This window comes from Enoplosus armatus, chromosome 17 (genome assembly GCF_043641665.1).
Source record: "Enoplosus armatus isolate fEnoArm2 chromosome 17, fEnoArm2.hap1, whole genome shotgun sequence".
NCBI lineage: Eukaryota > Metazoa > Chordata > Actinopteri > Centrarchiformes > Enoplosidae > Enoplosus > Enoplosus armatus.
Genome location: NC_092196.1, coordinates 18835192 through 18858602, shown reverse-complemented (window position 1 = coordinate 18858602; position 23411 = coordinate 18835192). Strand labels below are relative to the sequence as shown.

At 43.4% G+C, this 23411-nt stretch overlaps 1 protein-coding gene, 1 long non-coding RNA gene and 3 other non-coding genes across 5 annotated transcripts in view; 4 read left to right on the top strand and 1 right to left on the bottom strand.

Annotated features, from left to right (window-relative positions):
- Positions 1–1103: 1103 nt before the first annotated feature.
- On the top strand, positions 1104–3232 carry LOC139300825 (uncharacterized). The gene is made up of 4 exons (XR_011598855.1): positions 1104–1164; positions 2001–2054; positions 2859–2902; positions 3146–3232. It is a non-coding gene; the product is annotated as an uncharacterized lncRNA (long non-coding RNA).
- Positions 1842–1933, top strand: LOC139300845 (small nucleolar RNA SNORD88). The gene has a single exon (XR_011598865.1). It is a non-coding gene; the product is annotated as a small nucleolar RNA SNORD88 (small nucleolar RNA).
- Positions 2662–2753, top strand: LOC139300846 (small nucleolar RNA SNORD88). Its single transcript, XR_011598866.1, has one exon. It is a non-coding gene; the product is annotated as a small nucleolar RNA SNORD88 (small nucleolar RNA).
- Positions 2954–3043, top strand: LOC139300848 (small nucleolar RNA SNORD88). The gene has a single exon (XR_011598868.1). It is a non-coding gene; the product is annotated as a small nucleolar RNA SNORD88 (small nucleolar RNA).
- Positions 3233–7859: 4627 nt separating the features above from the next.
- shank1 (SH3 and multiple ankyrin repeat domains 1) overlaps positions 7860–23411 on the bottom strand; it is a 44204-nt gene continuing 28652 nt past the window's right edge. The window contains exons 15-27 of the mRNA XM_070922648.1: positions 19869–19951; positions 19620–19744; positions 18831–18966; positions 18652–18732; positions 16624–16632; positions 16297–16323; positions 16128–16184; positions 15818–15933; positions 14855–14978; positions 10632–14196; positions 10343–10354; positions 9246–10136; positions 7860–7947 (exon numbers count right to left, since the gene is read on the bottom strand). Of these exons, the coding sequence (XP_070778749.1) occupies positions 7860–7947; positions 9246–10136; positions 10343–10354; positions 10632–14196; positions 14855–14978; positions 15818–15933; positions 16128–16184; positions 16297–16323; positions 16624–16632; positions 18652–18732; positions 18831–18966; positions 19620–19744; positions 19869–19951 (5314 nt within the window). The remainder of the gene's footprint in view (positions 7948–9245; positions 10137–10342; positions 10355–10631; positions 14197–14854; positions 14979–15817; positions 15934–16127; positions 16185–16296; positions 16324–16623; positions 16633–18651; positions 18733–18830; positions 18967–19619; positions 19745–19868; positions 19952–23411) is intronic.

Below are 23411 nucleotides of genomic sequence, written 5' to 3'. Positions count from 1 at the left end.
AATTTTATTTTTTTTGTAATTTTTTTTGTTGTAATTTAAAAAAAAAAAAAAAGAGTGTATGTTCATTGTAAGTGTTAATATGGTCTTTTCTTTTACTTCTATTTTGTTTGTTCGTTTATGATGGTAAGTGTGCCCTCTTCTGGTCTCAGTGAATAACCGCAACTTCTTTAGTTCATCTTCTGAAGTTGTGCATTGTGACCACTAGAGGGCAGAAATATGCATGATTTAAGAAATAAACATATAGAACATATATTTATATATATACATATTTAATTTGGAATAGTATAATTATTATAGTTATTATTTTCTTATGCAAGGACAAATTTAATCTGTAATCTTTGATGAACGTGATGCGTTTTCTGTCTTCTTTTAGCTAAATTTGGACAATGTCCAAACTTGTGTATTTAAAATCATATGTATTTGTGCCCTCTAGTGGTTACAATAAAGAACTGCAACTGCATTATACCAGTAAAGTCAAACGCAATAACATAGCAACATTTCCGGTTGGTACTTTCAAAATATAATATTTCAAATAAGCATGTAGTTACGCAGTGTGGCCACCGGAGGGCAGTAATGGCAATTCTTATTTCAAACAACCACTTTTGTAGTATATCTGTTTGTGAATGTGCTGAACCAGACATCTCAATTTACCTCTTGAGAGCTCTTTGGAAATGGCAAGTGAAGTGGATAATACTATTTTAAACGCTGGCAAATGCGACCAGCTCTACCAAACGATAAGGCAAATGCAATTCCAAGCTTAGGTTAGATAAAAAAAAAAACGTTATAACTGTCACTGAGACCGTTGTATTGTTCGCTCAGTTATTCATTACAGTAAGGCTAACTAGCTTGAAGCCAATTGAAAAATTATTTGATCAGGGGTTTTTTCCCCAAAACATTAAGATTAAGTTAAGTTAGCAAGTCTTCTTGGGGAGGCATCGCGGGAAGACATAGCCATTTAATAAGGTTGTAAAAGGTTGAAAAGAGAGAATTTAGACGTGTTTGTTAGTCCATTTTCTGCCCCGCGTTTCACTCCAGCCCATTAGGGGGCGCTAATGCGCTTATAAACTGGCCGCCAACCGCAAATAATAAAAAGACGAAGAAGTATAACCAGTAACAGTCAGTAGGTTCCTCTCTGCTTCTCCTGTAACATCAGTGGTGGAGCTGGTAAGATGACATTTTGAATTTCACTAATGTGAAGTCTCTTTTTGTGATTACATGTGTTTAGATTGGCAGAGTGTCGTAGTGATAACTGGTAACACATCGAGTACAATTACCGTCTCTCTGTTCTGTGGATAGATAACGTTAACATTGATAGCTGCGAATTGTGTGCTACTCAGATTACGTTAAACTTTGATTCGGGTTGATTAACGCAAGCAGTAATAACCAGCAGGGGAGTTTGTGAAAACTGAGTGGTTTATGAAAATATAAGCCGGCTTTGATGGATAAGTTATCAGCCGATTTTGACACGAAGACACGTGGCTACGACTCAAAGCACGTGGTTACTTACAGGACTAGTGTTGTCTGTTGTTTAACATGGCAACTATAAACTCACACATTTCTGAATTGGGTTTGGTTACTATTACCATTACTATCGTTTGTATTAGCATACATCAGCAGATGAAATAGCCGGACAGTCAGTAACACCGTGGGCCTGTCTCCACGTGGTAAGCTTACATTAGCATGGTAGCTAACAGTCTGGTGCAATGCGATGAGCTACAGATAGTAATTACAAGATAAGGATCAGGAACATTACATTAATGATTGCCTTTTATGATACAAACGGTGTTGAATTTGACCTATATATGATCATATGGTATATTATCTAGAACATGTGGACTGTCCCTCTCCCCTGATGACTTGCACTGGGCTCTGAGTCTGGATGGAGATGAAAGTGCATCTTTGGCCCTGACAAGCCAGAGTTTCTGAGGAGAGAACTTGGTTAATGTTAGGCAAAGGTAATAGTCATGACAACACAGTAACACATGCTTTTGTCCTTTCAGGTCACTTTCAGTAAGTGAAACCACCAAACCCGGACTCTGCTTGGGTCCACACGGGTATGTGAAATTATGCATCCTCATATTTTTAAATGTAACTATCAGATCTAACAACTGAAGGCAGACACATTTTTACAAACTCCTTTGAACACCTTCCTAAATGAAATTTGCACAATAGACAAAGGTGTAGTTATGAACTGTGAGCACTGGAGGGCAATGAACCCCATGAGAGTCAACTCTGACATAACAGCATACGAACTCTTGTGTCGAGGACAGTGAAAATAAAACTTTAAGATGAGGCAGAAGTGTAGATGTGGTGCTGTGCCTACAGAAACGGGGATGTTGTGCTCAAAGCTGACTGAAAGAGCCCTTGCTCATGCTGGTGATGCTATTTTTGGTGTATTGATGCATCTTGCCACAATATGTCGTTGAAAGTCTGTTTGCTTCGAGCACAACATGACTGGAAATGGTAAGATGGCACTATCAACACTATCATTGTATACTAAAGGTGAAGTTTATTGCTTTGATAAGAGATGTTTAGGAGAGCATTTTATTGAAACTAGTATACTTGTACATATCAGTTACTGTCACCAGTGCGTCTGTTGTGCATGGATTACATTCATTCCTGCAAATTGTTTAAACTCAAATGTCTGTGCGTTTAGCTATCCCCCTCCCCTGATGACTTGCACTGGGCTCTGAGTCTGTATGGAGACAAAAGTGCATCTTTGGCCCTGACAAGCCAGAGTTTCTGAGGAGAGAATAAACTAATGAATTAGTATCAGAAATACTTAATTGATCCCCGGGGTAATGATGGTATAAAAAGATACTTAAAACAACATATTAACTCTTGCTTTTGTTTTTCAGGTCTTCAAGGAAGTGAAGCCACTCATAGACTGGATTTAAATCAGGTTTGTGTCATAATGCCTCATCTCTTGGCCTTTTTTAAAAGACTGAAGGTTGATCTCTTGTGATGTATTGCACTGGGCTCAGAAAATCGGTGTTGACAGAAGTGCAGCTCTGCCCTTGACAAGGCAGAGTCTGAGGAGACGATTACTAAACATTTTGTTTTCCTTCCTGTTTATCTTTTTGTAGGATAAGTACGCTGTTGAGTCATTGTTTGTCTGACTGCTGTGTTCCCGTTTATTTTCCAGGTACGGGTCCTCCAGCAGACGTCATCTGCTTTGTAACCATGTTATAATGTCATTTTCTTTTCTTTTTGTTACAATGTGAATTTGCAGTAATCATTGTCCTGTATTTGCTCTGATTAATCAAATAAAACTCTGCATCTGAGAGTATTGGTTTCTTCACTTTTCTACAAATATTATACTGTTATATTATCTACTGAGGCACAGCAGCAAGAACTTGATACTTAAGTGAAATTATTTTGATTAAGTTAATATCTACTGACAAGACATGAACAACAATTTTGTTTCGCAGTTAATTTGAAACATTTCAGGTTTTGCTGTATGCTGCTGTGAGCAACACTGGTAAGACTAGATTCTAATTAGTATGTACAGGGTATAAAATACTTGATGGGTACCTATTTCAAAAGTATATAGTAAACTTTGATGGAGAGGGACTTTAAATCTCTTCAAATGACTGAATACCTATTTAATAAGTACAGGATGCAGTAAAAATGTGCAAACCAGGGTGATGGTGTTATTGAAATTGTATCATTTTAATCATATATTTTGGAAATTACATTGTAAATGTTAAAATATGCAGTATTGTGTACGTTATTAGTGCTAGTACAAAACCTTAGGCTTAAAATGGTGAAATAGTGGGGAGCAGTACTGTAGTGCAGGATCCATCTGACGCTCAAATGTTGGAAAACAAGCTTTTATCTCCTGTCAGATCAAAAACGTCTGAGTAGCCGAACACGCATACTTCCACTCAAACAGAAATGTTTCTGTATTTTTCAGACAACATTCAGTAGAAGAACAGTGTGTTCCCTCTTTAAGGTGTTCACAGCGCTGATTAGTCATTTTATAGGAACGTTTGTTTTATATACAGTGAAAGTTTCACATAATTTGACACCTTTTTGATGACAGAGCTATTGTGAAAGGAGATATAGGCAAAACCTGTTGGTTCACTGTCTGTACCCTGTAATTTAATATTTACTAGGTAATTTAAAATAACTGAGGATGTCATTCATTTCTAGGTCCCTCCTAAACTCAGAATGATTCCCTCGTAACTGCCAATAGGTACTTTGTACCGTGTACACTGTACTTTGTGGGCTGTAATCTCAAGCATCACTGCAACACTTTCAGCATATATATAGAACCTAGAAGTGAGAACCTATTTTTTAATATAAAAATTGATTTGAAATCAACTCTAGAATCCATTTGACAATGTGAAATAAAACAGTACAGTAGTATGTTGCCCTCCACAGGGTAACGATCAGTTTTCACATGAAAATGAAGCCAAGAAAACATAAATTAGAACTTTGTTTCTGTATCTTTATTATAATTCTAACAATTTATTATCTCTTAAAACATTTGAAATTCATATGTTTATATGAATGTGTGTATATGCATGTAACATATACATATATATTCTGTAAGTTACCTTTCTTCAGTTCATATTCTCATTTTTTAAAAGATCTCTTAAAGGAAAAGAAATGCTTTCTATAGAGTCGGACCGATTCCCTCAGATCTTACTTTTTCTCCTGACAGCGACGATGGGCCATCACGCTTGATTATAACTTCTAAATGCAAAGAAAAGATTTAAAGACAATTCTCCTCACCAGTCACTTAACGAGAACATCATTGTATCAGCAAGAGATGTTTTCAAAATGTCTTATCCAAAGTTATTAATTGCTCCTATTTACACTAGCAGACTTTTTAGAAACCTGATAGAAACAAGTAGAATCTGGCTGTGGATTGAGTTTGGACAGGAAGCCACATTCTGCTTGTTAACCCTCTCAGAAACGACCCCTTTCTGGCTGAAAATTACTTCAAAACCTCTAAAGGGAAATGTGAAAAGCCACAGTTGCTAATGGAAATAGGGTCATTGCATATTATGCTGGTAATAAACAATGATCTGTGAGCATACTGGCACACGTCAGCGACTGCAGAAGGTGCTTAGCACAAACAAGAAGATGCAAATGAGCGAAAACCGACTGGAGCTCTTAACACTGTCAACAGTGGAAGGGGGCAGATGTAGAGAACGGGTCGAACTGTATAGAAAGCAGAACAGTTAAATAAATACGTTGTACCTTTTCATGTTAAACATTATTTGGAAGACAGAGATTCTTTAGAACTTTTGAAACTTTTTTTTACATCTTAAACCATAATTAGATGACCATTATTTTCATCGTCCTTATTGCTATTTCCCTTTGCATTCAAATATAATCTCTCCTTGACCACCAGCACAAAGCAGTTACAGAGACAAACCGCCCCTTAATGACCTTTGCTCATTCACATTTGTAGCCTGTGTGTGTGCACTTTGAGCGACATGATCTATGAAAACTCAGGGCCGGAAGGAGAGTAAACTCCCCATCGATGCCCCGATGTAAAACGCACTGTTGATATGTTTCGAGGACTCAAAAGCAGCAGGAGAGGTGAAGTGTTGTTCAAGGTAGAGAGGTCATGAGAGAGCCCTTATATTTGATCTCAGCAACAGTGAGAAAAGCAGGACTGAGGTTATGACATGTAAATGTGCAGTGAAAGCTGATGGGGAAATAAAAGGACTTATGGCACATAAAGGCATGGAAAAAGAATGAAACTTGTGTATGTGATCAATCAAAAGGGGGTGGCTGATTTCCAAAAGTAAAATCTTTTCTAAATAAAGTCATACATCATTTTCACTTATGTGTATCGTGGACATCCGCAGAGTAACACTTGCTACATTTTCAGCATCTCCGTATTATTAAAAGTTTTAAAAGAGTGAGGAAATTATATTTTGAGGCCATAAAGGTCAACATGCAATTTTGATTTAAAGCTTTTTAGTCTGAGAAAAGAAAAAAAACTGTAAGGAGAAAATAAAATGAAGTGATTCTAAAATGTGCTTCACATTAAGTTGCAATGCTTCTTGTCACACAGAAGCAATGTTAAGGGTACAGTGCACGAAATAATATGCATCTTTCAATTCAAAAATACCTACATTTACATATATATTTATATATTTATCCAACACGATTATCTTCACTACAGTCAGAAAATACACTGACTGCACAAGAGCGCCATCTCAACCACCAAAGGCAGAAACCAGGAACTCTGAAGCTATAATAACAGTAAGGACGATGATAGTAATGATATATAGTAACAATAAATCTCTTCATATCAATATCAGTATTCCAGTATTCCCATTTAAAGTTTAAAAATTGTAAGAACAATCATAGTATTAAAACTCCATATAAGCATTTCTCTCAGATCCCCTCAGCCGGGTGGCTGCTCGTTTCCTCCTGGATTTTGTCGAGAGAGAGAGAGAGAGGGGCCACTCCTGGAAGGAGCAGGGGGGATTGGGTGGGAAAGAGCAAGAAAATGGCAGTTTTTCCTCTTCCCTTCCCCTCTCCTTTCCAGTCAACCTCGGACGGAAGGTCTGAACGGGTGTACAACAGTTGCCTCGACGCTGAGGAAGTCCTTCTCTGTAAATAAAATCCTCGGGGGGGTTTCTCTTCACATTGTCACGTATCCCTTCTAACAGTTGAAAGCACAGTCTCCTTTTGTATAAGTACATCTTGGATCCAAACATATAGTGTGTGTCTATATATAAGGTGTCCCATAAACTCTAACACAATCACTTGTAAGTGCTTGTGTGTATGTGTGTGTCTACATGTTGGTGTATGCATGCAGGCATGTATAGTAATAACTCGGGTGCCTGTGTGTGCGTATCTGTGTGTTTCTTTTTTTTTCTTCTTTTTTTGTTGGTCTGGGCACTTATTTTTGCTACAAATTTGTGATACAGTGACCAGTCTGTATATATGTCGTTATAAGACTTAAGATGATAAAGAGCTATAGAGAAACACATAAGATCCTGATCACAGGACCTGCAGTGAGGACAGAGCCCTACCAGTGATGAGGTAAAAACAAGACGTAACCAATCAAAGCCAAACACACACAGCCAGCCTCCTTGGCCTGAACCAAGGACGCATGGTGTCCGTCTGTGCCCTCCTCACCTCTGAAAGACGTGGAAGCTGTCATGATATACTGCCCTGCGTCGTCCTACGTTCACCATTCAGACAGACAAACTCCTGCAGACATTCACCCTCAAATATTCATCCTCTATGATATTCAGACACATTTTAAACATCCATTCACACGGGGAGGGGTTGTTATTGATTGCACTCTAAATATTCTCGGTGGGTTCCACTCTTAAACCTGACAAATTTAACCAGCCAGCTGAGGGGTAAGAGGACCATTCAACAAGATGGCTGCACGATGAAGGACACCTTTATCTTCTCCAGCTCTCCAACACCACCACCTGCTCAATTAAAAAAAATCGAACTGGCTTTTGATTGTTCCTCTCATGTATTTGGTTCGGTTTCATCACTATTCTTCACGCCGCTGCAGCCATAGTGTCTTCGTATGCATTTTGGATGAAAGTGTGTTTGTGTTACTTGTTTGTAGATTGGTGTGACCGTGCATGCATGTGGGGAGTGTACTTGTGTAAATCAGCCTGCCACAACTTGGGAGCGCCAGCCGGTGTCTTTATGGATCGTCAGCCCTTTTTCCGTCCCTGTGTTTCCATCTCCCTTTGGGACTTGACTCCCTCTTTCTGTCGCTCTCTGTGTGAAATCTGTTTCCCCCTCATTTGTTGTGTGAATCCACCATGGATAGCAGCAGTTGTGTCTTCCTCCCTCATTGACTCCAACCCCTCCTTCTTTCTTACTCTCTCTCTCTTTCTGCCTCTTTGTTTGCAACCTCAGCTCCGACTCCCGTCGTCCCTCCTCCTCTCAGTCTGTCCATCCCGAGGTGAGAGAACAGAAATGGGAAATGGGCTGCTGGACAGCCTGCGGACAGAAGAACAAACATAGGACACAAGTGAAGTTTGGCGGGTTTTGTGAAATGAAAAGACTGATTACTTGATGACTGACAACGGCCAGGTTTACTTCTTCAGCAGTACCATTACCATAAACTAATGGGAATTTCACTGAGGAGTTTATAGCCTCTGTTTGAACGGAGTGTGGTGAAAACTACCGAAATATTTTACAGCATAAAACAGGAAGAGGGCGCTGTTCTTCTGGTGGACAAGGAGCTAGAGCTTTTTAGGAGTTTGAATTAAGGACAGATGGTGAACAGAGTGAATGGCCAAAAGAAAATTATTCTTGACATGTTTATCCTGAAAGACAAACAATAAGCTGAATAACAAAAGGGAGGGGGAAGATTTCATGATGTCTTAATTTTAACACTAGAAGTAAATATAACGCTGGTGTGACATGGGGATAACCAATTATCTCAGACCTGGTCTCAATTGTTTAAAGTAATAATATTATTAGTATGTGTGTGTTATATATAAGTGTTCAAAGAGCTTCACAACACCTGTGTGCTTTCCTACAGTCATATTGTTAACTCTAGATTCAAATCACTGACCAGCCTGGGCTACAAGAGACATCAAAATACACATTATTACACATTACAGTTTTCACAATTGGTTACATTTCTCAACATTTCTCAATACTGCGTTCACATTTTTAAAACTCTTCACGCAGTCACTACAACAACAGTGGATGTAGACTTATGGACTTCACTGTCAGGCTTGGCTAGTCCTGCTGTAAATCTACATCTGTAGCGATCCCATATACATGTATGTATAGTGAATATATACATGCTTTGTATTGCATTTCTGGAATTACTTTAGTTCAGGAAAATAAAGCCTGCTGAAGCATATTGCAGCATTCAGAGTCTTTTCTGTAACATACACCATCAGGTAGCACAATCTATGCAGTTAAGTGGTGCTTTTCTGTTTTTGTAATGGAGTCTTTCTTTACGCAAAAAATAAATAAATAAGAGCTGCTACATCACGTTGGAACACAATTATTGTCAGTGTTATGGTACAATAGTTCATCCTGAGATGTGTATGAAGTGCTTTGGTGTGTTGTGTTGTTTTGAGCTGCATGTTTGGAAAGAGAAATGTGTGAAATGTTTGAAAAGGTAGAGAGAAATGCGTATAACCAATTAGAAATATTCAAAATAACTGAGATGGTCCAGCCAGGACACATTTACGGATCATATGTGCGACACTTCCAATCTAATCAATTAGTTGCAGTGATCAATTGTGTTTCTCAGCAACCAACAATTCCAGCCATACCTGTCCATTACGCTCCTCAGGGCCCGTTCTATGTTCATGCGGTGGCCTACACGTGTCACACCCAAATCCAGATAGTCGTCCTTGGTTAGTGAGGGCAGATGGGTGCCGTCAATCTCGTTGTCCAGGAAACGCTCTCTGTGCTCACCCAGGTTCAGGTATCCTAGCCAGTCTGCAACGTCATACTTGGTCCAGTAGGGCAGCGGCTTGGAGGCAAAAGGCTTTGTAGGGGAAGGGGGTGGTAGATGGGGATAACTCAGGCAGGTAGGTGGAGGGAGAGGGTGCAAGGGTGGAGAAGAGGTCCCGGACAGGAAGTGAGTTGGAGAGAGGGATCGAGAAACAACTAAGGTGGAGTTTGGAGGAGGAGGGGCACCAGAGGGGGCAAACAGGGGAGGAGAGGGCGAGAAGTAAGGATCTCCAAGAGGGTTCCCAGGTGATGGAGGGGTGATTGAACCTCGGAGGTCATACATGGCACTGTATAGGGGTGTGGTGGGGAGGAGTGGAAGGGATGATGGCCGTGGTGGACCCAGTTTGGGCCTCTCTGACGGGGAGATGAGGGGGCTGGGTGCTCGCCTACGCTGGAGCATGTGTGATTCTGCTTTACGGGACTCGCGACTGGGGATGAACTGGAATTCTAGGGCTTTGGTCCGGTAGACAGGTCTGTGTTTGGGGGAGGTGGGGTAAGGGGAGTAAGACGTCGGGGACAGCGGAGAATGGGAACGTGGAGGCTGAGAAGAAGCTGGAGGCTGAGGAGAGGGGGATCGTCCCCAGTTGGGGTACTGGGAGGCAGGGGTGGGGGACGGCGATAACGATGGCTGCGATAACGAGATTGGAGACGGTGACTGGGATCGAGCCGAGGGAGGGCTCAGAGCTGACGCTGAGTCTTCTGAAAATCTGTGAATGGAGAGGGAGAGAAATTGTTACAAGAGAAAAGCATGATAGAAAACAGAAAACTAAAAACATGCATACACATTACGGGAAATGTTGGTAAAACATTGTCCAGAAATTTTTAGAACCTGTGGATTAAAATAATTTCATACTGTGTCAAAGTTTTATGTTCTCCCTGACAGGAAAAAAAGGAGTGGAAGTGGCTCTTTTACCTGTTTCTGCTTCTGAGAGAAACACATGGAAAAAGCCAGAGAAATAAAAGAGGAGAGGTTTACACAGTATAGACAACACTTACACAAGACATAAACAGACATAAACAGTTTTTCACAGACGGCTTGAACATCAATTGTGGGAGGTAAAGAACTCACAGGTGGCACACTGATACGTTCACACAGGTGAAACATGAATAGAATGACATTGCCGTGCCTAAATAATAACCAAAGATGTAGTTCATGCTGTGACATTGAAAAACGTACAGCCAAAGTTTTCACTGATGTGTACCTGTGTCTGCTCAGTGGTCTCTGGCTGCTCCAGCTGTCCCTGCTTCTTTGATGCAGTTTGCTGCTCAGCTCATTTATGATGCTGGGTTTCATACTGGATGCAGGAGGGTAAATCTTCTTCCCCTCTAAAAGAGCCCCGGACTGGCTGTCAACGGTCATCTGCCCCTCGCCCCAGAGAGGCTTCATCTCAGGAGTGCGCGGGCGATCAAAGTACGGTGAAATGGGACGTCCCAAATTTTGCATGTCCCTCACCCCGTACCCATCCTGGCCACTTTCATCCTCTGTCGCTCCCTCCTCGACATCGTCCTCTTCCTGCTCGTCCCTTCGTCTGTGGGAGTGGAAGGATGCAGGAGCGGTGCTGGTCTGTCTGTGTAGATCACTGGTGCGAACTCCCTCTCTGAACCTGTTGGATTTTGGGTAGGTGGAGGCTGCTGCTGTAGCATTCTGCATCTCAAACGTTTGTCCATCCAGGTAGCTCATGTAAGACTCCAGAAAATCTCCTCCCCTTTCTGATTCCCCTGTCCCACCTCCCCCTCCCATCCGCCCTCCAGCTCCACCTCCTCTCTCCCCTCGGTCCAGCCTGTCTCCGCGGACACTGGCTCCACTTAGAGCCAGGATGCTGTCTAGGTGGTGGTCACTGCTGCTGCGACTGTCCAGTTCTTCAATCCCAGAGTCCACCACTGTCTCCTGAGACTCCCCTTTCTTGGTAGTAGGGGGAGGACGGTGGTGCTCCCCTGTCCTGCGACTGCCCATGATGGCGGTGGAGGATGTTGTATGTGTGGTGTGCGCTCGCTCTTGGTAGAGCTGAGTGGAGGTGCTTGTTGTGGTGGCAGCAGCGGTGGTTGTAGCGGCACAGCTAGCGGTCGTGGCGTATGAGGCAGTGCCCCTAAGTGGAGCAGAGGTGGCAGCACTGGAGGAGGGCACTGGGGGACCACGGTAGGCCGGGGGAGGAGCAACTGTGTGCGGGGGAGGTGTGGGGGAGGAGCGCCCAGGAGTGTGAGAGCTGTTGTAAAGGTGGTGAGGGTGGGACATAGAGAAGGGTCTGTGGTAGGATCCGGGAGGAGGTGGTGGTGAAACTGAAGGGGGAGGTGGAGGTCCCGCTATTGAGGTGGGCTGCAGTGTAGAGGGCGAGGCAGGGGGTGGAGGGTTGGGTGACGTTTGGGAGGGGGAGGGAGCGGACTGAGTAAGGTTAGCCACCTCACTGTCGTAAGATGTGAGGCTGGAGGCAGTGGAGTCCCCTGCCTGAGGTGAGGGCAGGGGTGTATGAGCAGGAAACCCACTTACAAATGGTTCTTTTTGGGGCGGTGGAGGGGGTGGTGGTGGGGGAGGAGGAGGAGGTGGAGGAGGTGGGACCTGCTGTTGGCGGGAGGTCAGGCTGTTGGGTAGCATCCCACGTTGTGAGTACCCTGATATTCCCCCTATTCCCCTGTCAAAGCTGTTAGCAAACTCTAATGGAGGTGGGAGGGGGTCTGCGTAGACAAATTCATCGTCCGCATCAACTGAGGGGGCAGGGGGAGGGAGAACCATCAGGCCAGTCCCAGTGGCCCCAGTAGTGTTCACTGTCTGCTGACCACTGGTAGGTGGAGGAGAGGGAGGGGTAAGGGACAAGATATAGGCATCAGCTTGACTTTCCATCCTGAGAAAAGTGGGCCTCCGAGGCTGCTGAGACTGGGATGCTTGCTGAGCAGCACTATCAGCAGCCGCTGCATTGGCAGCAGCCTGCTCTGCCCTCCTCATGTAACCCTCTCTCTCTTTGTCCCTCTCTCTTTCTCTCGACAGCTCCCTCTCCCGTTCCCTCGACCTCTCCCGCTCCCTCTCCTTGTAGGTTGGCTGATACGGTTGAGACTGGTAGTGGTGCGTGTGGACCGTTTTGTCCTCAGAGAAGCGAACTCTTAGTCCCTCGCGAGCCCCTCCTCCTTCCCGCTCCCTCTCTCCTCCACTGCCTTCCTCACTCCACACACTCCCAACTCCTCTGAGGATTCTGGGTGAGGGTGGGCGGCCAACAGTGGGCGTGGTGGCAGCCAGAGAAGATGAGGTGACCAGGTAGGAGGAGCTGGAGGACTGGGCGGTGGACGACACCGGCTGAGAGGTGGCAGTAGACGAAGGAAACACCACACTTGACATCTGGCGGCTGAAGTGGTGCTCTGTTCCCCTCCTTAACCTGCTGTCATCCCTCAGAGCACGCTCTCTGGCAGCCAGGGCAAGGCCTAGTGGCGATGTGGGGTCAAGAGCCTTTCCTGTTAGAGGGTGAATGAAGGTGGTGGTAGCAGAGGATGCTGGCTGCCTGCCTGCTGCTGTGTACAAGTCAGTAGGCACAGACTTAGGTTGATAGTCCAGGGCAGGTGATGAGTACTCAGGTAGGCCAAAGGCTGGTGGCATACTGCGGGTGTGATGGATAAAGGTGTCCCCAGAGAACATGCCCTCATCAATAGACTTGGAAGGGCGCAGCCGTGTTGATGAACTTTCAGCCTGTGTGCTAAGCTGTTGCTGTGACACCTGAGTCCTCGTTACTCCTCCTATTCCATCACTCACTCCCCCAAGACTCACGTCCTCCTCAGCAGACATGAACAAGGAGGCACTCTTTCTGCGGGCTTCATGAAACCGTTCTCTGTCTCGGCGAGCTGCACCAACAATGGCAGCCCCAAACTGGCTGGTAAAGTCCAGGTTATCCTGGGCTCGGATAGAAGGCAAGGACGGAGGTGGTGGTGCTGGGATAGAAGGTGGGGCAGGTGGCTGTGGAGCAGGAGTGGATGGAGGAGGACCATGGGGGGTCTTAGTTTCATCTGTCTCCCCTGACGCAGGAGCGTCAGCCTCCACACTGCTGCCCTGGCTGCTGCGTCCACTGCTGCTGGTTGAAGGGGCCTTGACGATAATGGTGGGGATGGGGATGGAGCTTTTCTCCACCGAGCCTTTGCCCCCCAGTGTACCCTGGCCCATGCGCAGGTCCTCTACCTTGGATTGTTTCACCAGGGGGCCTTTACCTCTCCGGGCCCCTCCTTTAGGGCCGCCTGCTCCACCCCCAGCGGCACTGCGGTCTGCTCGCTGGGGCTGACTCTGGGTAGCCTGTTGTTGCTGGGGTATTACAGTGGCGATGCTGGATGGGGGGACGGCGGTGCTGTAGCCTCTCCTAAGACCTGCTGCCTTGGCCCCTGCACCAGCCCCTATGCCAGCTCCAACAGGCTCACCAGTATAGGCAACTTTCCGTGAAGCAGTCCTGCTTTGAGCAGTATGGGCAGCTGCATGTGCATACGAGGTTGCGTGGTCCACCACTCCACCACTAGAGCCAGTGCTGGGACCACCTGCCCTCTCCCTGCCCCCATGGGTGAAGTGCACTGACTGGGAGTAGGGCTGATAGTGCGCAGAGGTGGATGTAGACTGGGACACGGAGACAGAGGGCTGCTGGGATGACTTAGCTCTCCAACCTAGTGGCGGAGCAGAGGAAAATGGAGGGTCTGGTGGAGCTGTGGTGGGAGGAGGGGGGATGTCGTCCGGACCAGGCACCGACAGACTGCGAGCAAACTTCATGGCTGGAGGATGCAGGAACTGCTTCTCCTCCTCAGGCACCCCTGCAATACAGCATTCACAAATGGAGAAAAACTTGAATGAAATAGGGATTTATAGATATACACATGGTGTGGAGAGGCTGATGATCAAGAAAAGAAGAAGTTTTGGGGAGAATAAGATTGGAGAGGAAATGGAGCCAGAAAAAAGGAAACTATGAGAGTGTCTGTCTAAATCTGCCTGCCCATCTACCTGTCAGCGAGTCTGTCCTCAATTCTTATGCCTGTTAGTTGGTAAGTCAGTTAGTGCTATATATTCAACAAACAAGTAGCAACTAGGCAGCATCACACAGCAGCATTTGTTTTGTTGGTCACCAGAGAGCACATTACTATTTCAGGGGGGAGAGTTAGCGAAGCCTTAGTAAGTAGCAAACCAGAAAAAAAGCCATCAGAAAAAAACAAGGAAATTAGTGGCACTACTGTATATAACAAATAGTAGTAGGGTCAGTATAAGACAAACAAACATGTTAGTTTCACAGTACAGGTATAGTAAGTGAGTGTAGGACACGATCAGTTACAGATACAAAGTGCGCACATTTTTGGCCACAGACAAGACATTGTTGGCCACAGACAAACAGGTCAGCACAGTGTAGACCTCTACTGGTCCAGAGGACAGACAGACAGGTGGATGGAGGGGCAGACAGAAAAAAACAGACAGCCTCACCGATGGATTTCTGCCGCAGCATACCGTGCTGTGGGCCATGACCTGAGGTGTACTGGCCACGGTCATAGCCGAGGCCCAACCCCGACGACATCATCCCCATCCCGGACTGATCCCCGTAGTTTGGCTGAAAGAAAGTGGAGGGAGCCATGAGACTCAATCATAAAGTACATCTGTGGGCCGGAGAACTAAAATAATAAGCTAAAAAATACTAAATGTTGCTGAGTTTGGTGTTAATTCTCTGTAGTTTCAGCACTATGAGAGACCCCTTTGCATGATATATATATATTTATATGATTTAATGCAGGTTTAAATGAGTCATAAAAATGAATTGTATTACCTTGTCATTTGCAAGTGCCTTCATCATTTCAGGTGTTAATTATGAAATATAAAAACAGATTTCTGACTGACAACACGTTTGCCAACGTGCCTGTTTACACAGGAATTGACTTATTCACTGGTACAGTAGTTGTTCACATAGCAACATTTTCATGTCTTTAAATGAGACATTAGATGTTGCTGCAGACATAACCATGTTACACATCTTTGGACAACACATTCTGTTCCATACATTTGTGAAAAGAAAAGCCTCTTGTGTTGTTCTTACATTGGTCATGTGTTGTACACAACAGGCCAGGTGATAATACCTGACTCAGGTGTATCTATATGCAAATCTTTGGGTCTTACTCAATCAGCATCTTTGACTTTTCAAACATTTTGATGCAGGAATGAGGGGAAATGTTGAATGAAAGTCTTTCCTAGTGCAGCTTACTGTTGAAACTAATGGTTGCATCAAGTTTTGCTTTGATATTCTTTAAATCTGTATTCCATATTCTATTCTGTCTCTTACAACAACTCAATCTCATGGTAGACAGGCAGTCTTCTCAACCTGATGACAGACCCAGTCAACACAGGAAACACACATAACTCACGTAAATATACTGTAGCATGTTTCACAATACACACCTCATTGCCATAGAAACTTCGTCCCCTGTCTCTTTTTGGCCCCTGTCCCCGTGCCCCCGGTGCCTCATTGGTGCTGATTGTCTGCTGAGCGGCTGCAAGAATTTCATCTAGTTTATCTGGGGGAATAAAAAGGTAGAGAAAGAGAGACAGAAAAGAAAGAGAGAGAGAGAGAAAGAGACATACGGCAATGAAACAGAAAAATGGACAGCAACAAAATGAAGGAAACAATGTGTAGAAAGAGACACACTTGATGAAGGTGAGTGAGAAAGAGATTAAGGATACATCCACTGACAAACATGAGCTCCCTTACTCAAAGCCATCTGATAGACTGTCCTCTTCTTCTCTGTAACTTGTGAAGACTCGAATTCTAAAAGAAAAGAAACTCAGAATAAGCCCAGTAAGTGACTGAGCGGTGAGTGCCAAGTCATTTTGGACAGACATAAATACAATGCCTTAAGCAAGAGTGTACCAGAGCATACCTGATTTTTTTTTCCAAGGGGTAGCAGCTGGAAGGAGGACAAAAGGAGACTTAAGTTTTGGCAGGAGTGAAAGTGCGATAGCGTTGTTACAGTGAATACTAATCATATTCCCCGGAGCCTGACAAACTGAGTCACCTCGCCAAGCTTTTCGATCCTCGATGTAAAAGAACGTACATCACACCCACACTTTAAGACAGCTGAAGCGTGCACACTTATGTTACAGTAAATATGCTGCACATACGTACAGTATGCTTCTTGCTGTTACTCTCTAACACACTTGAAAACACACACACACAAATGTGGAATTAGTCTGAAGCTGACTCCCACCTCTCTCCACTGTTAAATGGTTAAGATCCCGCCAGCGGTGAAGAGGGGACAAAGGAGACAAAAAAAAGAAAGAGTTAGTGGTTAAACCAGTGAACAGTGAAGGGACAATTCCACAGGGGAGTAAAGAGGTGGAATTAAAGGTGACCCTTTAGTGTTTGCATCCACTGGTGTGAGTGAGCTTGTGTGTGTGAACTGAACAGGGATAGGGTTATTTGCCTTACTTATACTCAAGCCGTTATATTTCATAATGTGTAGTTTATTGAGCTTAATTAAACAGAAATTACATTTTAATGTCCGATGGTTAAACCAAGCATGAAAGGGTTTTGAACTTGTGTTCATTTCATCTCATCATTACTGCACTGCACAAATCCTTTCAAAAATAAGCCATAGTTTGGTCAAAACACGTGTCCAAACATATTTAATCAACACTTGCATGAAATTTGTGTCAGGAAAACAGCAATTTGTGGACTGAAATGCACTGCAGGATCATTTCCATTTTTAATGTCCTTGTTATCTTGCAGCATGACTTCTAGGTGAACTGGGACACTGCACCAATCACAGAGGTGAGATAGTCTAATAGGCGTCACAGCTAAATGAATTCTAATGCATTAGAATAAGCATATGGCAGGGGCTGACATGGCTTTATCACACATTGTGCTCCTCTCACCTTGATCCAGAGGGAGGCAAAAGCAAGGAGGATCTAAGTTATAAGGTGTCTCACTGCAAAGGAAACTGGTACCTGTGATTCAGACTGGGTGCTCATGCTTTGTGTTGGTCAGGTGAGGTCACACCACAGAGAGAAGGCAGGTGAGGGGAAGAGATGGGGGAGGAATTAGGCAATGGGCTGATTTCTACACTCAAAATAAACTTTAGTCAGATCCTGACTTACAGCAGCAGGGCAGGGCAGGTTTGGGTACCAGTTTGGGCAAGTTTAAGTCATTGTTTATGAGAGAAATTACTAGAACTAGATCTGAGACCAGCTGACAAAGCCCTGCAGATTCCCGTCCCCTTCAGCAGCTTCACATGTCATCAGCCTTCATACATCATCAATCGCTCACTGGGCATGCTCAGAACCACACAGCTGCGGCAGATAAAGCAACGGCAAACACCATGAATGTTTAGAAGATTAATCACCAATAAAACACCAACGTTCTGATCTGCAAATGGGGGCGTTGACCCTCACCATGCACTCTCCTCCCACTATTTTGCCTCAAATAGAGATGGCATAAGCATAGCCACATATAATGCTGTTACCATAGCAACAGACCTGGAACAAAGTTGTTGTTTTTTTTCTCAAAAATTGCTCATCTCAATACTTTTATCTTGGGTGGGATTTCTTCCAAATGAATCAAAGACGTTTTCAACAAAATAAAATAAGAACATATTTTGCAACTTGCTCACCAATACATGAAGACCAGACACTTTGCAACTTGGCACCCGGAAAACTCTTGTGAGGTGACGCCCATTCCCCTGCAGTGTTACCTTGGCAACAAATACTTGCTGAGTGTCTATGTGTGTGTGCGTGTGTGCGTGTTTGTGTATGTGTGTTGAGCAGAGGGGCTGGTGGACTGCTCTGTGGGCGCTGGGGTTAAAGCTGTGGGCGGACCAGGGAGCAGTGGGGGATGCAGGGGGGTAAGAGGTAAGAGAGGCGGGCAGTGAGAGAGGGATCACAGGGTGGATGGCGACACTTTTTTTTGGGTGGGGTTACCTGTAGTGGGGGTGCTGGAAGTGACAGTGTGGAACCTCTGAAAGAACAGTGAAATGCATTGAGACCGTCATCCACGGCGGTACTGAGTAACAACACCATCTCCACCTCTACTTTCTTGCTGTCTAAATTTAGTCCTAGCTCAACTCCCCTTCACACTTTCAGCATCTTTAGCAACCCCTAACACTCTGGTTTTACTTTGTTTCTATCATTCATCATCACCTCAATCTATTTTTCTCTTTCTCTTCAACTTTAAAGTGCTCTCCTCATTTGTCGCCATTTCCCTGTCTGCTTCTTTTCACCCCCCAAAACAAATTTCTTACCCATCTCCTCCAGTTCTGAAGTCATGGATTTGGATCGTAAGGCGATAGCCGGGGTGCTCAGCCTTTTACTCTGCTGGGGGACTGGAGGGAAGAGAAGAGACAAAGGCAACAGTGGTCAGTCAACTGTTCAAGAACAAGATTCAGTTATCACCAGCATTCACTTCCAGTAGCACTCTTACTTTTCTTCCTTGAACCCTCCTCCATGTCGGGATTGCGGGTTACCATGACAACCTTGACCATGAGGCTGTTGCCACCTTGCCGGATCATGTTGACAACCTGTCGATGACCAACCTTCACAACATTCTGACCATTGACCTGGGACAGAAACAAAGAGGGACAAGGAGTTATTGTGTTTCATAACATGGCGTATTGTCATTTTTACTATATTTTCTCAATTGCATTCACGTTCTCAGGCATCATTTATGTCAACAAAGCAGATGGAAGTGAAAACTAACAGGCTGACAGTGAAAGACGAATGAAGTGATTACTTGTAGTTCAGAGTTCTTCTTGGACATTAATATCAGCCAAACCTTATTTATAAAAACAAATGTCACAGTATATGAAATAACAGTGGTTCTACGAATCAATAAATCTTGAAATGATATGTGCTTGACTGAAATATATATTACTTTATATAGTTTTTACAGGCTGGTAGAAGCAAGTATCTAGCTTTTGATGAAATGTGGTAGAAAGTGAGGCCTTGGGTCATGGAACAAAACATGTTTTTGGTGCAGATCTGGATCCAAGTGTGAATTCAAAAGCTTTATAAAACAACATTTTGAACAGAAAATTCTGATGAAGATTTGGATCCGGATTAATCTTTTTTTTTTCCTTTGAAATGCCACATTTAGAGGACTGTACACCACCACCGTACACCCTGATTGTTTTTTTATTTCAGAAACCTCTAGAGAAAATCTCTCAGTGCTTTCAATTCCAACCCATAATGCAGTGGTAAATAATGGCAGTACTTCTATCAGAAAATCCCCCATCCTGAGGCCGGCTCTCCAGGCGACACCTCCCTCGTCCACTGACTCCAGGTACTGCAGGGCAGGGAAGGCCGGGGTGGGAGTGAACTCCTCGATGGGAGTCTGAGCTGGAGACACCATGTAAATATGAGAATGCATTAGCATTGCATGTGATACAGTATGTCATATATGATTAGAACTGTCATACCTAAGTCAGTGATGTGATTGCAAGGTTTATTTCACATTTCTTACCTTTGGCCCCTCTCAGCACAAAGCCGAAACCCTCGCTGTCTTTTTTCTGCAGGAGCACCGTCTTCTCCTTAATGATATAGTCACTAGCAGAGAGGAGACAGAGGAGAGACAGAGAGAGAGTTAGAAATAACACAAGACAGAAATGAAAGAAGACAGGGAGGACATGTACTGTACATCCTTGCATGTCTGCATTCACCCTCCGCATTAATCAAATGAGATGATGGGTGGAAAGTCAAGTTTTAAAATCTATGAATCACAGCATTTACCTTGCTGGTGTTACTTTTCCCTTCCCCACCTACACCACTCTTCTCCTCTGTCGTCGGCTTCCCACTTCCTGTTTCCCCCTCTGATGACATCACCACCAGTACCAGAAACTGATTTTAACAGTGTATTGGAATAAAACTGGAACTCCTGTATGTATATATGGGTATTTAGTATATATGTATATGCTTTGTTTGTCAATTATCTTGAAATGATAATACATAATAATAATAACTTGCATTATTACAGCGTCTTTCAGGGGACCCAATGACGCTTGATGCACATAAGGGGACAGACAAAACAAATAACACGAGTGCATAAAGCAATGAAATATTTTATGTTTTATTTATACATTGTTAAATTCTTCAAAAATAAAGCAAAAGAGTTGGATTGACATTTGTCTGATCTTAGACCAAACATCCAAATAGGTGATTATCATTCAACTGTAATGTGCTGGAGATGATGCAGTTTGATGTATATATTATTTTTAGTTTAGAAGTGATCATTACAGCAATGGGTTAAGGTTATAGTATGTCTATGGAAAGCCTTATTTGACAGGCATTTTATGTACGTCAATCAAAACTCCAATGCATTGTTGAAGATTAAACCAGTGGTTTAATCTTAACTGTATTAAACCCAAATAGGTAAATGTATCCAGCAATTCACAAAAAAAGTAAAGATAAGAGACAAGTCAAAAAAATGAATGTAAATTGGTGTAGCAGAACTTTGTCTTTTTTTCTACTCTCCTTCCACATTAATCATCTCACAACCCTCAGATTTATCTTGTGAAACTTTGGAGGGTGCCGACCCCTAGGTTTGGAACCACTGAACTAAACCACCATACTGTATATAAAGTAGCTCCACCTCGATCAGCTACAACAGTAAAATGTTACTTATGTATTAGTCTCGCATTACCAGACCTATCTCCACACTTTGGAGAAAGGTCTGGCTCAACACGTTATCATTCTGGGATAGGGGGAAAAAAAACGCTCTGGTTTGTTTGTATTTCTTCAAACCAATCACAATTTGATAAGTACATTTTGCTGATATCACTTCTTACCTAAGTTGGATTTTGAATACAGGACATGACTGAATGACAATGTTTAAATTCACACATTTTTCTCAGTTGTATGTGCCCATGACAAGAGGCTTATCTTACTAGCATGACAGGTCAGACATGTCACACACATGAACACTCAGCCACTGAGTTTAAACCACTTTGTTGTAAGAAATAGCACCGCCTCTGAGGGCTGCTGGCCTCTAACAGACTCTTGCCTTGTTATGAATGGAAAGACCATCCAGTAGTGAGTCAGAGAGGTATATATACGTGTCAACTGTAACATACTGTAACCACATGCTGATAATCCCATCGTGCACCAGAATAGTCCCAGCCCACTCCATCTGTTCATCCCTCTCTCTTTGTCTCTTCACTGGTTTTTCTTCTTTTTAAATTTTCCTCCACCCTGATGGCTGCGACTACTCGATCCCTCTCTCTATACTGGCTTCCTTCCCTTGTTCTCCAAACTTCTTCTCATTTTTTTCTAATCACATTTCCCCCAATGGCCTTTTTCATTCATACTACTGAGTGCACAATGCTCTCCACAGGCTGTAAGAGCTTCTCTGTCTCTGCAAAGGTTCTGTCTTTTTGTTATTCTTGTCCTCTTCTGTCCATCTCTGCTGCCCAGCTCAGACCTCAAAAGCTCTGAAGGACCAAGTGAATAAATGAGCACATACTGTACATACAAACACGTTCACACAAATCAGTACAACTGAGGTGTGAAAGTAGATTACTATTGGGAATCAGGTACAAAGTAATGTAAACATGCAAACACACTCATCACAATCACATTCCCCCTGTAGCTGTTAGCCTGCCATGTCCCTGCAGGCAACACAAGCAACAAGTCACTCATTGGAAATTACGGCATGTGTGCAGGCAGCAAACATATCAGCTCAGGAAACTTTACCATCAACAGCAGATATTTTTGCACTTGTTTCCCTACTGATGTTGTTAGTTTGTCTGCCCAGTGTAAATATAATGGATTACTACTGCAATATTAAGTTTATGCAGCTTTTATTTAAGAGACTGCGTGATTAAATGCCTCAGAAACAACACTTGAAGAACTATTTTATCTATACTATTATAGCAGATGACAAACTCTTTTTTCATTTTAAACAAACAGTGCCTCATATGTACCTTGTCAGATTGACAAAATTTTACGAGAGGTGGCAAAGTAGCAGAAAACAGAGAATATGCCTGATCAAAAATGTGATAACCACTGCATAGACGCACTCAGAGTCTTTTGCATAGCCAATAATCACTGAGAACAAATCAACACTGGCAACAACAAGTCATTCACGGTGTGAACAAATAATTATGGCAACTGCTCTACAAACTGTCTTTCTTACGAAGATTTGGTCATTGGAAGAAGTGTCATGTTTATGTTGTACTACTTATCCTATATTCCCCCACACTGACTGTGTGTGTGTGTGTGTGTGTGTGTGTGTGTGTCCACTCAGGGTTGCATACATAGCAATAATCCCTTGAATCCAACCAGCGCCTACAACTACCTCAGGCTTTGCTGTCTTCAAGGATATCATCAACTTTAAGTGTCATTAGCCGTGTCCCAGTTCAGTGGCAGGATCCTCAGAAGCCTGATTTCTAGACTGAATGCTCCTCCAAGTGCAGCTGAGAAATGCAGCCTACATTTGCTCACAACCAGTGCATCCTTAGAAGCCCCATTGTCCTCAAATCCACTGTGTGCTGGTCAACTGTTTAATAGAGTGTTTGGGGAAATAGCTCATAACCAGGTCATATTTAGCATGTGTTTGTGTTCAGATAGTGTAGGTAAATAGATAGTATAAATCATGGAAGCCAGGCATAAACTTCACTGTTTTGTTCTTGTTAGCAGCCAGGTCATGTTATTAATCACAGGGTTACAGAAAAACAGAAATTAAATGTTAACACTATTTGTTACGTGCTTGTTAAACATTGCTGTGTGTTTAAGAACAATTTCCTAGTGACAAACTTTGAAACTTTTCTTTATAAGTTGACACCTGAATACACCATTATTGTTGCGCTTTGTGAGGCACTACCATCTTATTTAGTGAGACTCATTGTCCTTAGTGACCCAATGTTGTCATCAGTATCTTAGATGCCAGTGACTGAGCTGGACAATCCAGCACAGCGTACAGTGTGTCTCATACTGCATACATACAAAGCCAAGGCACTAAACAAGTTTGGCCAAGCAGGCTTCCATAGAGGTGTCAGAAAGAAGCTGGAAC